This window comes from Emys orbicularis, chromosome 16 (genome assembly GCF_028017835.1).
Source record: "Emys orbicularis isolate rEmyOrb1 chromosome 16, rEmyOrb1.hap1, whole genome shotgun sequence".
NCBI lineage: Eukaryota > Metazoa > Chordata > Testudines > Emydidae > Emys > Emys orbicularis.
The window spans coordinates 9,200,373-9,220,841 of NC_088698.1; the positions used below are offsets into that span (position 1 = coordinate 9,200,373).

The following is a 20,469-nucleotide window of genomic DNA, read 5'->3' on the forward strand; positions in this document are numbered from 1 at the left end:
CAGCATATGTCGTCTTAGCCCATAGGCCAAGGACAGTGAATCAGGGGTGTGTTTATTAATAAACAATCATGTTATAGGTGTTGGAGCCAGGCTGCTGGAAGGCTGGGTGTAGGTTAGCAGCCACCTTCTCCCAAGCCCCCCATGCAAACACATCCATGAGCGAAGTCGGGTGGGGAATGGAAACAGCTTGTCATGTTCACCTCAGCAGCACGCGTACAGCTGGCTTAGCAATGGGGGGGAGGGGGGTGATGGGGGGGGACAGCAGTGCTGTCTCAGGCATATTCGGGCCTGCCTGAATTCCACCTCCCAGAGAGATGAGTAACCAGCTGCTGGGGGAGAGTGCGGGTGAGCAAATTATTACTACAATGCACAATGCAGCTCTCATTACCCTGTGACACTGCTCTGGAGGAAGCAGCAACACCAAGGAGACAAGCAGCAGCCAACCTCTCCTTAATGAGGGAGCCAGAGAGATACCTCTGACAGAAAACAACTGCGGATCTGAAATCCTCTCCCCCTCTTCATCTCCGTGCAGCTACCAAAAACCGAGGGCAGACTTGCAGTAATTAGGGTAAGCTGCCAGCCAGAAGAAGTTTGCCAGCCGTCATAGCAAGGGCAAAATGAGTGCAATACCCTAAAGGGCAGCTATTTAAATGACCAAATGCAACAAAGCAACCACGTAACCTACCAACTTCGGGTTCATCAACCTCTGGCCTTCCTTGTAAGTTCTCTGGACAGTTCCCATCACAAATTGTCAATTAACATCACTCTTGTCAAACCACCTATATTTATGGCGAGCTTTGGACCATCTACTGTAGCCTTCTAAAGGCTGATATTTTATTATCTCTGGGATTGGTGGTGTGCCCTGCCTCCAAACACTAATAAAGATGGGGCAACAGGAACTTCTGTAGCTGAGAACTTTAAACAGGGAGATTCTATGGTGAAGAGTTTCCCAAGCCTTGTTCTCCAATGTGAGCATGAGACATTCTGCAATTTAAAGAGCTCTGAGAGAGGCGCACAGTGAATAACCAAGGGCCTCAGCAGCTCATTTGGGGCTACAGAGTAGAGTTAGAATGCTAGTCTGGGAGATTAGGTTGCCAGATGCAGGATGAGAAATCAGCATCTCAGGGCTCTTCATTGTCTTCCAGAAAGATGTTTGCCCAAGATAGATGAGTCCAAATGCAAGGCGGCCTTGGTTACTTTTTGCAGGTGGATTAGCACAACTCTCCCCAACCCATTATACCTGTAGTGTCCTGTCCTGCCATTCCGTTCTACAATTTCCATGACAGAAATTATACTCCAAGGTAAGGAGAAATTTCTCCCCTCCAGCTTGGTATGTTTATGGAACTGTGCATGCTGCTCCCCATGTTGTGAAGTAATTTATTTCCCAGTGTATGCACTAGGTATTGTAGAGGAAAAATAGACAGTGAGAGAAGGACCTTCCCACTGAGGAAACTTAGGGGGAGAAAATGGAACAATTTAATTGGGGATGTGATTTTCTGCATTCTCCCTGGAGCTATTATAGGGTCAAATCCGGAGTCCCTTACCTGGGATCTACTCAGGTAAAGTGTTCATTGAAGCCAGTGGGAGATCTGACTAAGCACTAAGCCAAAATGATGTGAGGACAGGATTCGGCTGACAGATGCTTGTGTCAGAATGAGAGCTTTCTCCTGGCTCTGCAAACTCTCCCGCTGTTTGATCCTGAAAGGCTGACCCATGCTGTACTCCCACATGCGAATGGCCCCCTGGAGACAACGGGCAACCCACAAATCACCACCTCTCTTGACTTCTCAGTTTCAGAAATGAAAACATCCTTGACAATAACATTGAAACCGTAGCAGTTTCTCTCTGAAGCCATGGCGCAGTGTGAGGCAATCATGGGCCAGACGTTAACGGCCTTTGGAAAGGCCAGGCAAGTCGTCTCCATGCTGGTAAGTATATTTAGGACTGTACTGGAAGCATACGTACTGTGCGTCATGTCTCAGCAACACAAGGATGGGCATTATTTTGCTATAAGACACATTTTAGGAACTCCAGTTTGAGATCCATTGCTGACTCAGTGACAGCTCCCGCTGGATACTGCTAATGCAGTATCGGGTGATAGGTGGGTCGGGGGAGGTGGATGCAGGGAACGCATGGAACCTCTCTCTGTCTTATTAACTAACAAAGGCATGCTGATGCTTTGGAAAACTCGTATGTCTCTGATGAGTAACTGTGCCTGGAATGTAACAGCTAAACGCTGAACTTTATGTCTAGGGCAAGGGTTCTCCAACTTCTTCCACATTGGGACGCAGTCACCTCCTCCACACCCATTCACCACCATATGGGCCACCTCTCTCTCCCTGCCCCACTCACCACCCCACAGACCTCCCTTCCCCTCATTCACCAGCACATAGATGGCCCCCCGGTCTTCCCCACACCCCATTCACCAGTGCTCCTCTGGCCTCTGAACATTCCTTTCCCACTGGCACCTGGGAGCTCCAGTCACCCCAGACCCCAAGTGCAGCCCATTCCCTCTTCCTCTCTATCAAGCTGCAATCCCACTGGAGGCAGCTTAACTGGCTCCTCCTGCTTGTCTCCAACAACTTACCTGGGCTCCAGGAGTCTCACCCATAGCAGCAGCTAGTACCAAGAAAAGCCAGCACCATAATAACAACAATACCTAGTTTTATATAGCGCTTTTCATCAGCATATCTCAAAGCACTTTACAAAGGGAGGTAAGGATCCTTACCCCCATTTTACAGATGGTCACCATGTGACCAGCCAGCTCCCTAAGCATCACCGACACGTGTTCCCTGTATCACCAATGGTCCATGGACCACAGACCAGGGACTGCTGGGTTAGGCAGCAGGGGACTGCTGCCATTGGAAATGCCCAAAGGGGGTGGGGGTGAAGGACTTCCCTGTTAATCCGGATCCACTCCCCTCCTTCACCCACCCTAATGCCAATGGGCAGCATTACTGGCAGACCTGTGTAAGGGGCTGACCCATGGAAGAGCTAGAGCACCAGGCGCAGGGAGGGGAGAATCAGTGGAAATACAGGGCAGGAGCCTTACTCTGCCGACTTCCAAAAGTGCCCAGGGTGCGAAAGGCGACGGTTCCGCTTTGGCAGTTTCTCCAGCATCTCCATGAGCTTGGTGAAGGTGGGTCTCTCCTCTTGTTCATACGCCCAGCAGAAGAGAAGGATGTCCTGCAGCATGCACAAGACAGAGAATGAAACAACGGAGTCAGCCCTCTCCACACACTTTACTGGGACTGCACATACCCAGATAGAGACCGGCCGAGACAATGCCCTGGATCCCAGCACCCGCGTGCTTTGGGTAACTTTGCATCTGCTCCCTATCTCTATCATGGGCTGAAACAAACTCCCCACAAGGTCCCAAACTTTGAGGAACATCTTGACGTGAATTCTGTAGCTTGGGCCCCATATTCTTGCAAAGAAGGGTGGGGGGGACAGTGGAGTTCACTCAAAGGAGCATATGCCACCTCCCAGACCCTGGCTGGGTAAATGCAGGAAGGACGGAGCAGCTGTGTTCCCTGTCTGGAAGGGGAAGGGATACACCATGCTTTGCTGCTGAAGCCCTGCAGCTCTCCCCTTTATTCCTCCTACCCACAACCCCTTCCTCCTTCCAGCCAATAAGAGCTGGATGGGGCCCACCAAAAACAGGTCAAGTGGGTCTAAACGTGGCTGCTGTGGAGTGACATGAGGCGCTCCTTCCCCTCCAGGGACTGCGTGAGCCTCCACCACCCTGGCAGTCTCTTCTGGCTGAGACAGCAGGAAGAGAAGTTAGATCCTGGCACACAACACCACCCGCATTTTCTTTGGCCCACGGGCCACCCCCGCAAAGGTGATTTTGGGAGATGCTAGAGTGGTTCCTGGCTGAGTCACAATGGGAGCACCTCCCCCCACCCACCTCACCACACTGCCGCCTCACGTACCGATATCTCTTTGCCCATGCCGATCTGGCTGAGGTTGGGCTTCATCCCTCTTCCCACTTGCCATATTATTGCCTCTGCCGGTTGTGTCTTGAAAGGCCACTCCCGTGCATGCAGCTCATACCAGATGGTGCTGTTAGGAGACAGTCGCACTGGGAGTTAGAATGACCTAGACACCAAAGATGCAGCAGGGGGTAACTCTGAACATTGGAGCCAGGCCGCATTCTCTCTCTGCCCATCAGCACTGATCGAATATGCCCTGCCAGGGGCAGTCCTCCTTCAGCATCCAAGGTAGACCTCTCAGAGAAGGCATGTTCTCACACCACCGCTACCCCCTCCTATGTAGATAGCACCTTGTACCCAGGGATCTCAAAGCATCCCACAAAGGTGGGTATTAATGCCATTTCAGAGATGGGGAAACTGAGGCACAGAAGCTAGTGACTTGACCAAAGTCACATGACAAGTCGCTGGCAAACTCTGAATGAAAACCCAGCTCTCCTGACTGCCAGCCCCAGGTTCCAATACACTGCCTTCCCTTTGCTAGGGATTCTCGGCACAGTCTCACCTTGACCTGCAGGAATTTTACATGTGAATGTAACTCTCATTAACCGTAAAAGGCACCTGTGCCATTCCCCCCCTACACTCTTTCTAGCACATACTGGGCCAGATCTTCAACTGGTGTAAAACTGGTGCAGCTGCATTGATTTTGATGGGGCTACATCCATTTACACCAGCTAAGAATCTGGCCCACCGAGAAGAGAATACGCCTCTTGGATGGGAGGCACAAACAGACTGACTAGTGAGCCTGGTACTTCAAATGGGAGGCTCCTGCAGTGTTGTAATAGCGGCTGAACCTGCTGCATAGGGAGCAGCTTAATAGCTAATGCAGGGGGTAAATATGCCTTGCAGCTGTTTTTTTACATTCACGCCACCTGCTCCAGCTGGATCTGGAAGCAAGCGCTGTAGAAACAGGAGGTTTTGCTTTTCCATTTTTCCCCCAGTGCTAGATCAAGAGCCCCAGAGGCAGATATGTGGTATGTAGACTGTCCGTAATGTAGGGACTGTCTGGACAGTGATGCAAGCTCCCCCACCCCACCCCACCTGGGATCTTCATTCCTGACCTGGCAGGACCAGCCACCTCCTGGGGTGGAGAGGGTCGGTCAGACTCCACCCATTCGCTACTTGGCCACTCCAGACAATGAGCCAAGGCCCCATGTACTCTGCTGTGAGCTGCACCTGACTTCTGCGTCGCTCTGGTGCAGCCCGCTGGACATTCTGCAGCAGCTTCATTTCCAGTCGACAGCTGAGCTGGCCGATGTGGCCATGGATAGCACAGGCTGCACAGTTAATTTTGTACGTCGTTTCATTTGCTGTGCACTGCCCCAGCATGAGGGGGTTTCAGTGTGCCACAGGCGGTGTGACTTGATGGAACTGAACTGTGTTGTCGGGGGGAAGCTGAAGATCTTGGCAGCTGAGCGGGGGCCAGCTGGGTCTTTCGGCACCTGGGAGGTGGTCTGAGATTGTGGAAGAGACCCGTGTTGGTAGCATCTGCTCAGGTGATCATCAGTTTACAGTGTTAACATTTAAAATGGGTCCCTATGGTTTCAGAGTCAACAAACCATTGAGACGGGGTCGGCTAGGTCAGGAGGACCACACCTCATTGGCTGATAGGGGGCTCATGATTTATAAGGTTTTCTGCACAACTATGAGGGTTGCAAACCCATTTAATTAAATGAAAGCTTAGGGCTCAAATCCTGACATCTGGCACAGCTGAGCTAAGGACAAAGGTGTTTGAAGCCACTTGTGTGCAGCCCCATCCCCATGGCCTCCATCCATGGTAGAGGGCAATGTTCTTCCCTGACTCCCCAGCCCCACAACTGTGGAGGGAGAGGAGTTTTGAGCCACCTCCCTCAGCTTTGCAAGAAACATCAATCTTCTGCTTCAAAAGCGCTCCGAGGCGGACAGCCCTGTCCATAGGCATTGTTCTGCTTCACATTTATAATATTCACCACCAAGACATGACTTGAGGGGGAGAAGAAAAAAAAAAAGATTGTCCATGACAGCAGCAATCGCGGCACCATGCAAAATAGGTTGAAGGGGAGGAAGGGAATACAGCCTCGCGCGCTTCATCTTTCAGGTATTAATTGAAAACCAGAAATCCATCAAGTCAAAGGGGAAATGCACCTTGACAGGGTAATGAGAGACGTCCTGAAAAGCATCAGCCAGCGTGAAAGGAAGATCTAAGTCTCCCTGGACATCAACTCCCTTCCTCCCTTCCCCCCCATGACCCCACTGAGATTTCTTCTCTTGCTCACAATAGAGCTGGATCTGAAAACTCGAGCTGGGGGCACAGTTACAAAGTTGTGAAGTATCCAGAAGGCAGACAATTAGGCTGGGCTCCTACCTCACCAGTTCCTGCCTCACCAGCACAGCTGTCTCCTGCTCCCTAGATGGAACTAGTGGGAGGGGAGGGCATGAAACATCAGCTTCTCTCCCCATAGCCAGCCGCCTGCACTTCTCACTGCTGCTCTAGGACCAGAGACAGCCTCCAACATCCCTTCCAAGAGGAGATGCATTCAACAGCTAGCTCGCCTTCACCCAGCTGTCTGCTCCCTGCTCCCTTGACAACCAGGCTTATTATCTGGTGTCTGGAGAACGGGACTTTATGAAAAAGTAAATGTTCATGCTTTTAAGTGGACTCTTGGGATTAATCGGAAGGTTTCTTGGGGAATTTTTGTCTGTACTGTGTTAGTATTGCTGGCCTTTGGGCCCCCAAATGGGTTTGTTTTGAAATAATGTGCTTGAGAAAGGAATATTTCACCGGCTGCACACAGAGTGCTTTTGTAAGTAGGGTTCTCTTCTTTCTGCATCTACTGAACTTTCGCTTCATTTCTTTTTTCTTGTTTGTTACGATAAAACTGATTGAGAACCAAAGCCCAGCAGCACCAACAACAAACGGCAGGAGCTCTCTTCACATTCACTATGTTCAAGGCACAAATGTCTAAAAGGGGACTTGGGGATGAGGCAGGTCTAGCTGCAGCTTTTTAGCATGCCAGTCACCAACCTGGGCACCAGGCCTAAATTCCCTTCTGGCATAAACCAGGGCAGCTCAGAGCCTTTGGCCCCAGGTACATCCACCATGGCTCGGTCCTTTCCTCGCATACTGGACTAGTAACGTTAGGGGCTTCCTCTTTGAAGACAGTGGTGGTAGCCTGGAAGTGCCATTCTCATCAGTGACAGTCATTGGAGCAGAGGGGAGGCAAGATCAGACCCCAAGTTTGGAACTCTTGATGGTTTATAGCTGAAAGGATCCATGGGCTGTGAATAATATAAATACAAACCGTTCTAAAGTTGCCTTGAGTGACAAGTCTGCATCTTTACAAAAGTGGGGGTAGACATTTTATAAAATATTTCTTGCTCCAGAACTATGCCTGTCTTGGGGTTCAGGGGGGGCAGGTCCAGCTGGCAGTATCCAATAATTTAGAGACAATTTTGTCCACTGGACTGGATACAGCACAATTAGAGGAAGGGGTGCTGTCTGCCGATGGTATTTGTAAGTTGCCTGTCACTGTGGTATGTTAAGTGCAATGGTATCTAAGGCCTCAATCTTGGGAAGTGTCCATTAATTTTGGATGCCTGTTTTCAGGTGCTAAATCTGACATGCTAGATCCTGGTTTTCAGAGGTGCTGAGCACTCACAGCCCCTACCAAGGTCAACAGGAGCTACTGGTGTTCCATGCTGCTGAAAAAATGAGCCCTGGTCCTATCAAATTGGGCACCCAACATGTGAACCCCCCACCCAAAAAAAGAAATTAGTGTGCCTAAGTGGCTTATACTCCCAACGGAATGGGAACCTGAAACATTACTGTGGGGTCTGGACTATTTCTAATGAGTTCTCATACCTGAACTATTTCTTGCGTTAATCTGCTTGATAAACGTGTATTGTCTGAGATGAAGGGAAAATAAAAAGCTTTGTACGTATAAATATAGTCATATGTTCCCTTTCCTAGGCTCAGACAATGCAGTTTAGATAGGGGGATCAGAGTGTTTTGAAAGGCTGAGTCTAACAGCACCATCTCACAGGCAGCTGTACTCCTTCCAGCTCAGCTGAGAGTCATTACTGATGGTCAGCGATTCAATGAAAAGCAGTTTTTAGATCCAAAGATTGCAGCTGTCCATCTCCTGAATGTGAAGAGGATGAGGCTTCCAGAGAGAATTTTCAGAGGGCCCACTCTGAAAACTCATTTTCCAGAGTTTACTTTTCAATTCTAGACCACATCCTGCAGTCGCCTCCGTTATTTTGATGGCTGCAACCAGCTTTAATTAATTTGTTTTTCTAAGCATGATTTTCCCTTGCCCAGATCCGTGTAGGGTTATTCCGTAACTATCAGACCAGACGTACAACATTCATTACTGCAGTGGAGCTGAAGGCATCTCTTAGCTTTTTGACACTTAACATTGCTAAATTGATTGATTCCATTCCTTATTTTTCCTCCTCCTTAATGTAGAGCATCTGTGAAGCAAGGTCTTAATCACCTGGACATTCGGTGTTTCTCCATAAAACTTTTTTTATGCCAGAATCTTTTCCTAGGGACTAGAGCCTAGATCCCACTGCAGACACTTTGAATCATAGAATATCAGGGTTGGAAAGGATCTCAGGAGATCATTTAGTCCAACCCCCTGCTTAAAGCAAGACCAATCCCCAGACAGATTTTTACCCCAGTTCCCTAAATGGTCCCCTCAAGGATTGAACTCACAACCCTAGGTTTAGCAGGCCAATGCTCAAACCACTGAGCTATCCCTCCCCCATAAGGTCAGCCAACCAGCAAGACCATCCCTGCTTAGAGGAATGAACCAGAGGCACTGAAGTAGCAGAGCCGTGCCTACACTACCCTGCTCCCTAAGGCTTAGCAGAAAGGGGCCATGCAGGCTTTCCCTGTACCCTGGTAATTCTCAGTGCCCCAGGAGCCGGATCTCCTCAGGCCACCCGTAACTCTAGAAGAACCAGAACACCAGCCAAATCCGTGGGCAAAGCCACAGTGGTGTCAGTTGTCATAGTGCCACTGAAATCAATGACCCGAGCTGACGATCTGCCCACTGATGTTTACCAAAAGGAGAAGAACTAGTGCTGTCCTGCAGTGCGCTGGGGAAAGAGACCAAAAGGGGGCAGAAAGGCAATGCTGCCTTACCAAGTCCTATGACTATTTCCCTTTGCTGCCATTTTTAGTCCCAGCGAGAGGGCATGATTTGGTCCCAAATTCCATCCGGAAAAGAATCTGTGAGCCAGAGCCTCAGCCGGTGGAAACTGGCAAATCTCCACTAAAATCAATTCTCAGCAGCTGAGGATCTGGCCGAACAATTCCCAGCAGCTGAGAGGATATTACGAACCAGGAAGAACAAAAACACTGAAAACTTTTCAAAGAAATCGACGGCTACTTTAAACAGGCATAGAGCGCTCAGATAACTTTAAGCCTTAAGCAAATGGGTTTTGCTTAGTTTGATAAGATCCCTTAATTGCTTCTTTTTTTAAAAATGCTGAAGTTACACCAGAAACTGGTTTAATTACTGCATTTTAAAATGGAAATATCTCATCAGATAACAGCTTCGCATAAACTAATCACTGTATGCTGCAGTCGTTAAGGTGTCCATCAATATGGCACAAAGGAAAATTAATCCACCGGATAAAACCGATAGTCCTATGTCTGCCTCAAGGAAGATTTTGATGAGGGAAATGGTTGAGCCACTTTTACAAAGGATATTTTCTATTAGATAAATAGTGTGAATGATTAATGGCGCACTAGATGCTCTAACTGGAAGAAAAATTCACCATTTACTCTACTGCCTGTCATTTAGCAGCCCCTCCCCTACTGTCCGCAGTTTTCGAGCACAATTCTAATAATGTTTAAATAGTTCTAGATTATCTAGCATGGAGATCAATGTCCTTAGAGAATTCAGAGTATAGAACTCTTCTAGTTTCTCCTACCCACCGCGTCACACGCAATCATCCGGGCTCTCTAAAATGTTTCACCTATGTTCATGTTATGAAGTATTTATAGGGGAGAGATGGGTCTGAACCCAAAACCCGAGAGCTTAAGGTGGATCTAGTTTTCTGGAGTTGGCCCCAGTAACAAAGTGGAAGTCCTGAAGTCAAATGGGACCTTGCCCCAAGCTGGGGGATGGCTTTTGGACTATGGTTTCGATTCAGTCCACTGGAGACAAGGGTCAACTCTGGAATTTGGCTCTTCTAAACGATGCAACACCCCATCGTTTAGAAGAAAGGGTTAAGTTGAGGTTCCTCCCCAGTTTAGTCTGGTCAGTGAGATTTCTCCAGCACTCCCTATAGCAGCATTTAGCATGGAGACAATCTCATCCCCCCACGCAACACGGGGAATGGCGCTTAAAGTGGGGAAAGGCCGCAAGGGGTCGCAGACCCGGCAAACAAATATTTAAATATTTTTTTAAAATCGAGCTGGGTTGCTGATGGGTGCGCTTTAACCACTCTCTTACTAAATTTGGGGCTCCCAGTTTATGATAGCCCGCACTTTTTTCCAAACTAGTTTAAGCATTGGCAGGAAGAAGAGAGAAAGAATCCTTCATGCTGGCCAAGACCCCAGGGTGTGGGGCAGACAGCTGGCAGATGCTATATGACCTATAGGCTGCAGCAGTCACTTCCTTTATCTCCTATGTGCCTTCTTCAACATAGAGAGGATGGCCAATGGATCCATACAGTTAATGGATGGAACCAGCCATCCTGGATTGGCCTGGTCCAGCCACTTCCCTGGCCTTTCCACAAACCCCTAACACATATGTACTGGGCTGGTAGGAACTTGGCTCTGTAGCACAAAGAATACTGCAGGCTTTGTTGCATTCCACAGGCTTTCTATAGGCAAGAAGGTGCCCCCCCCGCAAGGAATCCATACACACACACACACCCTACTCCCACCTGGAACGGACTCCCCCCTGTTCGGACTGTTCCACAAACCAAAAATCTGCCTGGGAGACCAAGAGAGTTACTTAACTCCTGCTGCAACAAAATGGATTCCTTCCGTTCCATTTCACTTCCCTCCCGTCGTTCCCACCTGCTTTGCAGCAGCACCATAATGCAGCAACACTGCCAGCCCATGGGCTCACCCCCAACCACAAACTCCTCCCCACAGAGCCAAATATTAGGTTGGGCCTACAACTGGACTCACCCAAGTGCAAAAACGTCGGAGGGCTTGGAGAAGGGCAGCTTGTCCTCTTCCGTGTCAGGCGAGAGCTGGCGGATGATTTCCGGGGCCAGGTGGCACAGCCAGCCGTTCTGGATCCGCAGCTTATTCTCCCTCCTGAGGAGACAGGAAGGCGATAGCGAGAGCGTCACTGAGCTGCCATTCAACCATACCTCCTACGAGGGTCCCTACCATGAGGTGACGACCTGGGATAGCAACTGGCTAAGGCTGCACGTCCTCACTGCGACTATTCAGTCCAGAGGCAAACTGGGTTTACCTCACTGGGTCAGTAAAGTGGTTATTCTAGGGTAGCACCCGTGTTCTAACTCCTCTAAATAAATCACAAGTAGAAACAAAATGAGTGACCTCACTTTCGTCCCATGTGCATGTTTGGCCATCTCACAAAACAATGGGGCACAGGCAGACTCTGTTCGTGGAAGCCCAGGACTCACACGGGGTGGTAGAAATGGAGCGATGTAGCTCAATTGGGATTGAGATTAGTCAGGAGCGTCGTGTGAAGAAACCTTGCGTAGCGCCTGCCCTAGAGTCTCGCAATGCTATGAGTTCTTTACACTAGCGACCGTCTCAGAAATCCACACCAGCAAAAGATAAAACTTTATCCAGTAATAAACTGTATTTGGAATTAGTGCCGCTGGAGTCAATCCAGGTAGGATCAGGTCCTAAAACAGAACAAAGCGGCTAGGGATAAACGGACAAAGGGCTAAATTCTGATCTGGTATGCTGGTGCAATTCTGGAGTCACTCCGCTGACTTCAGCAAAGGGCCTCCAAATATCCACTGCTCTAACAGAGAAGACTTTGCCCGGCAAATGACAGCCTGTGTGAAAGAAAAGACACCCTGGAATTTCAGGCCGTCGTTACAGCAATGCCTGATATATACATAATATAAACCTTTACAGGAGTGGGTGGGTGAGGTTCTGTGGCCTGTGATGTGCAGGAGGTCAGACTAAATGATCGTGATGGGCCCTTCTGGCCTTTAAGTCTATGAGTCTATACAGGAAATATGTCAGAGACACACACAAAAGCAATCCTAGCAAGTGGCTTCCTCGTTGACTCAAACCGTTTTGTACAGAACAATATAAGCAATGCAACCGAACCGCAGAAAAGACCTTTACATGCATCTGCTACAGCGCGACAAGACACCATATTACAAAAGGGAAATCGTCAGGAAATCTAAATAGAGCAGAAAGGTCCAGATGGGCGTGTGAACTAGCAACTCAAGGAAAAAAGTCACATTATATCTGCAAGTTGGGAGGAGGAGTTTTTGAGGAGAGCTATTCCAGTGTTGTTAGCAATAGAGGGCTAACATTTTCATTATTGAGTAGGGGAGCTAGACAGACAATGGCCATTCATTGAATGGGAGTTGCATGGCTAAATCTCAGAGCTGGCTTTGAAAAGCTCACCCTATATTTTTATTACCAATAGCTTTGCGGACATATATATGTGGCTGAGGGTCCATGGATATGCACAGTCATCCAGTAATGCAATGCCAAATTTAATTAGAGGCCACTTTGCCCCTCGTTTTCACAAACATTATTCTTGAATAGATTTTTTTAACTGAACACTGCGGTGCACAGCCCTTCAGCTGCTTTTCACTGACCCGATGGCTTGAGCTTTGCCCATTCAGCATCTTGGGGAAATAATAAAATCAGTCAATGAATCAATCAATCAATCAATAATAATGATGACGCTTTGTGCTTGGACAGTGCTCTCAGAGCGCTGTATAAATAGGTGGGGGAACATTATTATCTCCGTTCCATCAGGGTGAAAGACCAGCCTTGTTAGTGCACATTGTGGCCGGTGCTGCAGAAGATGACCTATAACACTGGTGCAACACAAATAATAAGTAAAGGTAATAACAGTAAAGTAACGTGCCCAAGGTCACCCAGCGGGGCAGTGCTGGGAACAGAACGCGGGTCTCTTAAATGCCTGGCGGCTGTCTCACCCACTGAACCACATCGGTTCACGCAAGGCCTAATTCATGACCACTGAGATTCACTAGGTCTCCAGTGTCTCCTCTCCAGCAATAACCTTTATGTCACCGGCTGGCCTGAAAGGACACTTCGTAATCTGTGCTGGCACCAGGAGCGAACACTGACCTTGCCTGGCACTTAGAACATTAACATTCATAACTCACGTCCCAGCAAGGGCACAGCCTAGGACCCAGAGCTCAACCTTTTCCTTCCCTAGAGTCCTGTTTATGAAAAACAGATGCCATATTACACTGAGCAATAATCCCTAGGGAAGCCATCACTGACAGCAATTAAACAACTGTTAGTTAATGAAGTGAACTCAGGTCAGCATTAGCAAGCAGTGGGACTTGCACAAAGTACCGATTGCCTGCTCTGTAACTGTCTCAAGGAAGTCAGGTGTGTGGCCTGGGAGCTCGGCAACAGCACGTGGAGTCACCTGGGTCGTCTAAAGTGACATGGCCGGGGGGGGGGGGGGGGGTGTCATGAGCTCAGCTCCTTTGTCACTTTGCTGGCCAGTGTTGGGAGCATCAGGCAGCAGTTTGAATAGGCGAGACTCAGAACCTTGGGACAAAGGCGAGATTTATGTCACTGCTCCAAAACCGCCTTCTAATTGCAGAAGGGGAACTGGAGGCAGCCTCAGTGCTTTCTTCTAGGAGCTAGGATGCTGTAGTGTCAGCTGGTCGGTCAGATGAAAGGACCTCAGATGCTCCAGCTGGAGTGCCAGGGTTGTGGGAGGAGTAGCCAGCCTGGCATAAAGCTAGATTTCATCTCAGAGCAGAAAATAAAACGCAGAAATAGTAAAGCTGGACCGACATTTTCACCAGTAAATAGTGATTTTCCTCCTTTCCTTCTAGCAGGATGCTAAAGGAAACATTTTCAAAGAAGCCTCCTAAACCATAATCAAATCCCGCCTATGGCCCATCTCCATCTGCCTCATGCACACCGTCCAGTCTAAAGCGTCATTTGACCCCTAGAATTAACAATGAAAGCAGAAGTGTCCTGCTCCATACACTGATCTCCTCCATCCAAGGCGATGCCCTCTGTGCTTTCTACCACAAGCTGTCACACCATATACATGTTTTTGCCTGGATTACTGTTGACTGTAGGACAGTTGGGTAAGGGAATCTGTCTTGCTCAGTGTTTTACAAAGGGACACCCCACAGAGTCAACTCCAGGTGCCTCCTAACTCACCCATGCATCTGCCTTCCACATTTCTGCATTACCCCCGGCCAGCCCCTAATTCTTACATCTCTGCCTGCCCCCCAGTCAAGCTGCATGCGCTAGATTTCCACCCCGTGTCCCAAGGCTACACACAAATCACACACGTCCTCCCCTGCAAGCACCCAGCCAGGGTCATTTGTAATTGGCTCCCCAAACAGTAGCCCATCCTCACTCTAATTCCACTTCTCACGTCCTGCTTCATTAAAACTAGCTGCCCCAGTAAATGTATTTGCCAATCTCTTTGGTGACATGACTATTAATCCTGAGCCCTCGCCAGCACATTTTTAATCCTGCTCCCCACCTCATCTACCAGTCACTCCCTTTATCTCCTCAAGCTCCTGGCTAATCAATACACATATATTACGATCCTTTAGCAAATGGATGATACCAGCATGCCAGGTAGGTTTCCTCCTCCTTTCACCTGCCAGGCTGGAGCTTAGGAGGTATCAGTCACACGGGCACTGCTCTCCACTTGAACCTGCTCCCCAAGCCACACTGGAGCTGCTCAACAAAGCTGTCTCCTCAGCCAAGCCGTGTCCATAAGGGGACGTATTCTCCCCCTCAGCATGACACCTGGCCCAGCCAGTCAGCAGCCCAGATACAAGGCCCTTCAGTTTTGGTTTTCACCGATTTTTTTCCAAAAAAATTCTTGGGTTATAAAAAAAAGCCATTATTCACGTTTTACCGATTTTCACCCTAATTTTGGGAGTGTCGACTCCCTGGACCCAGCTCCCTGTTCTGGAAGGAGATCTGGCGGCTCGTGAACTGCCATCTCTCCTTCTGGAGTGGGGGGCCAGGACCAGACTCCAGGGGGGTCCCCCTCACAGAGTTTCCACCAGACGGCTCAGCACACCTGTGCAGAGGAGGGGAACTGCTGATCGGTGGCGGCTGCTTCACAGTCAGGGAGCAAGACAAGTGGGAAGCCAGGGCCCAGCAGCCAAGCCTGGCCAACTGCTGCAATGACAGGCGCACAGGGAGCAGGCGGCTTCCTCAGCTGCTACACTGAGACCATAACCAAGGAGTACAGCAACCGCTGCACCCCAGGAGTACTGGCCCCGCTTCCCTGCTGGGTGCCTCCCACCTGCTGAACCACAGGAATACTGGGCAGCCCCTCCCCCATCAAGAACCCCGTAAGTACCAGGCACCCCTCACCCACTGAGCTCCTCACCCCACTGTCCCCCATGAACACCCCTCACCTCTCCGCCCACTGCCCCCCATGAGTACCAGGCACCCCTCACCCACTGAGCTCCTCACCCCACTGCCCCATGAACACCCCTCACCTCCCTGCCCACTGCCCCCCATGAGTACCAGGCACCCCTCACCCACTGTACCCCTCACCCCATTGCTCCCCATGAGTACCGGGCACCCTGGCCTCTGCCCCCTTCTGCACCCCACACCCCTCCTCCCCACTGCCCCCCCCAAGAATACTGGGCACCCCTCACCTTCCCACCCACTGCCCCACATGAGTACCAGGCACCCGAGGCCCTTCAGTTTCATTTTTTATTGATTTTCACCCATTTTTAAATGTTTGTAATAAATACTGATAAATCCCCAGAAAACTTTACACTAAATCAAAAGTAAACATGAAGGGCTAGCCTGCTCTGAAGGCAGCTGCAGAAAAACATCACATCAGGGAAGAGTTCCCAAGTCTGGAGTGTGTTGCCTAACCGCAGAGAATGTTTGGCACAACCAAGGGAAACGGGAAAGCTCATTACACGAGGGCAGGTCTTTGCTGTAAGTACAGTCGCCCTCCGAGATGGTTGGCCAGTTGGTTTTAAGGAAATTTCCTCCTTTCCCTGCCCTCACTTCATCTCTAGGTTACAGTCATCGGGGAGAAGAGGCAGGCTCTGGGCACTTTTCTCCCTGAACGTCACAGCCCAGGCCTGTCTCTGTAAAGGGCCCAAACCAAACACCCTCCCTCCAAACTTGGGGACAATTCAGATCCCGATAGAAACTTTTCAGTTTGGGCTCAACTCTACTTTGTCTTTTTCCACCCAACCATGTCCTCTTCCTCTACTGGCCAGGCCACGAGGGAGGCCCAAGAACTATAAACTCCCAAAGCAAATGTTCCCTCTTCCTACTTAAGAAGGTAACACCGTTTTGTGTGGCCGTGTATACACAGCATGCATAGAAACACACATGCCCCTAGGGAGATTTGCTTTTCCCCTTTCCTATTTCTTCCCAGTCATTACCTGCCTGCATCCATTTGAGAGACATGATCAAATCCAGTCATTTGTTTTTAAAAATTCCCCTTCACCACAAAAATGTACCATTGTTCCGAGGCAGCACGTGCGTGTTGATAGCACGCAGTCTGATTTGGATCTCAATCACACCAATGGACAATGGAAGAAATGCCACTGAAATCAACAAGTTCACATTGCCGTGAGCAAGATCAAAAATCAGATGCAAACTTCACTCTGTTTCCCCCCAAAACGCTCCGAGGCAGGTAATGAGAAAAACAACCAAGAGGTAGGTCAATTAGAAACACAACCCTCCCGACACACTGCGTGAAGGGACGTAAGAGTTCACAACAGCACAAGCAGCTCACAATGCTTAGTAAGTCTCTGCCATCACTCTAGAAACCTGACAGCTCCTCTTCGTCTTGGCTGTGGGGAGTGCGCCTTGGCAACCAGGAGCACCAGCAACGCTCCGAGGCCTCCATGCTCCAGGAGTCAGAGGTGAGAGCGCTCTGGTACAGAAGGGAAGCTTTCAACTCCCACCAGCGGGCTTTGAGATTCTTTGCTGGCCCTCATGTGCAGCTCTTAATTACAAGTTGCTACTAAGCACCAAGGTCAATTAAAAGGCACCAAGATTCCCCCCACTACTGAAGTCTGTGCTCACAGCACTTCTCTAATGGTGGGTGAGGGGGAGAGAGACAAGCACCAGTAATAGGGCGTGCACACAGGGCTCTGAAAAGCAAAGCCTTGCAAATACAATGGAGTGGCTTCCTAAATGGGTCATGCAGTTCAGATTGCAGCAACTCCCAGGTTTCAGCCATTCCTTTGGTTTTCACCCATGTGGTCCCCACCTCTGCTCGTCAGTCCAAAAACTCCAAACAAAGCTCAGTTGAATCCAGGAGATTCCCACAGTTTTGACACAAAACCACGAATCAGCGGAGGTCTGCCTGAAAGTACCAATCGGCTCAAGCCATCCAGTTCAGCGATACTCTGGCGTGCCAGGATTCCACTTTGGCCTATTATTAGGATGGGATTCAGCTGGGAAGTTCTGGTACAGATCCATCTCCAAACTTCCCTGAGATCCAGGTGCGTTTGAGTCTGGGGTTTCAGGGTTTATGAGCTTTCCACTGAACTGGGCTGGGCTCGGAGATTGTACCGAGAGCCGAAACTGGGTACATTTGATGCAATTTTGGGCTTCCTGACATAAGTTGTTCCTGGGTTTGTAAATAAGCTGTCCCCCTAGACTTAAATGAACATGTGTTATTGACTTAGAGCCTTGCAAAATCTGGTGATTTAAACACAAGGTTTTATTACTTTTACATTAAAAGTGAGAGCAGAAGAGCTCGCCAAATTTTGCAAAATCCACTCCCCTCATTCCTAATCACAGACGAGGTCTACTGAGTGCAGCCAAGTATTTAAAGAAAAATAAAACAAATAAAACTCTCTCGAGCTAAGTCTTTAAGTAAGTCTCTCCAGTGCAGATTTTAATGATCACATTAAGCCTATTCATCAGACAGGCATATGCACTTTTGCACATACCTAGATTGCAAATGCATTATGCCTCATGCTCCTGTCAACTCAGGGTGAGTTTTCACTGAACAAAGGTGCGTTCTTTCCTCAAGGTAGCTAACAGGTGGTAGCTAATGGGGTAAAATCTTTGTGAAGACCAGGCAGTTTGTTGTTTTCACACATTTTAGCACATCTAGGTAAACCCTAAGCTCCCCCATAGCCCTTACTTCATCCTGCTGTATCACATATGAAAACTACAAATTGCCTTGTCTTCACTAGGGTTTTACCTTGCGTCAGTTACCAGGAAGTGAGAAAGAACACACCTTTTTTTCCCTAGTGAAGACAAAACCTCAGTGATTTTCACATGCACTTTGTGCATGGTCTGTGCCGGTGCATCAGGTGTTGTAATTGTTGTTGTCTTGTCCCGCAATCATCAGATCAGGCCATGGAGTTTGAGAATGAATTCGGCAATTCATCCAGGCTCCTTTGTAAGGGATCAATCCAAGGTGTTCAATCCAAAAAACTTCACTTTCCTTACAATATTGTATTTAAAAGCCTGAGCAGGTATTAGAGCCTGCTCTTGACACGTCTTGCAAAGTGGATATATTTTGGTCCCACCTCTATTGATTTTCATTCCAGCAATGTGACCCATCTGCAATCTCATAACTGTGGATATTATTTTCCTAGATGTTTTGGTATCAATCAGAGGATCTTTCATCTTTTGACCATTAATTTCTGCTAATATTTCCCTTGAGAGGGCATCAATATCCTCAACCACTGTTGTTCCAACCTGAGTTTCCAATCTTCCAATTTTGGCCAGGTCATCAGCTACCTCACTCCAGTATACACCAACGTGTGATGGAATCCATTGAAAAGTCAATTTGTTGTGTCAGCAGACTTGAGTGACCAGCCTGCAATGGTCTCTGTATGGGCAGACCCTTCTTCCTTAGTGGGACCCTTTGTAAGATGAGGGGCTTCATTTGGTTCATTATGACTCTGTAAAAGGGAAATTATACAGCAAATACTGATGCCTGCATATGACGGGCAGTACCTGGTTCTTCGAGGCCCCCTGCTGGAGGCCCCACAGACTTATCACACCCCACCCCAGGAAAGGAGCAGTGAAGGTGGGTCTTCCAGGCCTGCCTAGAGAGGCTGCGTGGAAGCAGCCAATCCGAGCCCAGCAGGCTCAAATAAAAGGAGCTGCAGGGCCTGAGCAAGTCAGTTCCTGGCTGGGGCCAGAGGAGCCAGGTTGGATGCTCCTTGCTGGCCACAGGAGCTCAAGCGAGAACCAGAAGATGGATTCTGGTGGCGCTGGCATTCAGCGAGGAGGAAGAGGATCTGAGAACTTCAGCCCTGAGAGAAGGGTGAAGAGAAAGGAGCTACGTGGGGAACGGCCCGGGGAACGGCAGCAGTGAACGGGAGGCAGCAGTATGCAGCTGCTGTTTATAGGGTCCCTGAGTTGGGACCAGGAGTAGTAGGTGGGCCCAGGTTCTCCCACTGGCCACTGGCAAAGTGACCTCAGTGCCGAGAAAAGGGACACGTTTCCTTTACAAGCCTGAGCAAAGTGCTGGATTGAAAGGAGTCCAGGAGAGGCTGACGAGAGAAGGCCCGCTCAGGAAGGCGAGGCTGAGTCCAGCTTGAGCCTGGGATTGGAAGACTTTTGTTTTGTGTTATTTTGGACCTGACTACACCATTTCACTGTGTGACTTGGCTGGAGGGCTGAGCCACTGAAGACCTACCAAGAAAGGTCACCAACCTACAAGGGGCACCTGGAGCGGGAGGGAAAGCGCTCAGGAAGTGAATGCCCCGTCACACTGCAACGTTAGAGGTGCAAACCTGCTTGCTCTTGAGAATTCCTAGTGAGTTTTCTCGAACGTGTTGGGAAAGGAATGGAATGTTAGAAGCCACCCCAGAACTGGCGGGCAGAGCATACCGACCTGCCAATGGAATCCCTAACCAAATTGCAATTTAAAAAAAGAATGCACTAGTAGCATCTGGTCTCTGCTCCTTTCCCAGCTCAAGCAACTGCACTGGGACCACAGCAAACCTCCAAGGCCACCCACAAAGCAGGGCCTGTATTGTTATTAAAGTTGAGGGCCACTGCAGTGAGTGGAAAAATTCTCTCAGGAAGGCAGAAAAGTCTGCTGCACACGTGTAGGATGAATCCGGCTGAGGCCGTGATGCAAAGTGAAATCAGGTCATCACACCCCTTTCCAGTTTAGAAAACTGCAGTGTCTGATGACTGTAGATCTATGTAATTGGATGTTTTTCATACCTTCAAGAATAGAGAATTAATTCAGAACCAACCTATGGGCTGCATGTTAGTGGTGCATGCGAGGAGAGACCTGGTGCCTGAACTATATTGAAAGCCCTCTGGGGCAGGGACCTTGCCATCTTATGCAGCTATGTAGCACAAAGCTCACTGTCTCCC

At 49.1% G+C, this 20,469-nt stretch overlaps 1 protein-coding gene across 1 annotated transcript in view; it reads right to left on the minus strand.

Annotated features, from left to right (window-relative positions):
• Positions 1–3,048: 3,048 nt before the first annotated feature.
• KSR2 (kinase suppressor of ras 2) overlaps positions 3,049–20,469 on the minus strand; it is a 277,818-nt gene continuing 260,397 nt past the window's right edge. Inside the window, exons 17-19 of the mRNA XM_065417851.1 lie at positions 11,125–11,256; positions 3,936–4,065; positions 3,049–3,186 (exon numbers count right to left, since the gene is read on the minus strand). Coding sequence (XP_065273923.1) covers positions 3,049–3,186; positions 3,936–4,065; positions 11,125–11,256 — 400 coding nt within the window. The remainder of the gene's footprint in view (positions 3,187–3,935; positions 4,066–11,124; positions 11,257–20,469) is intronic.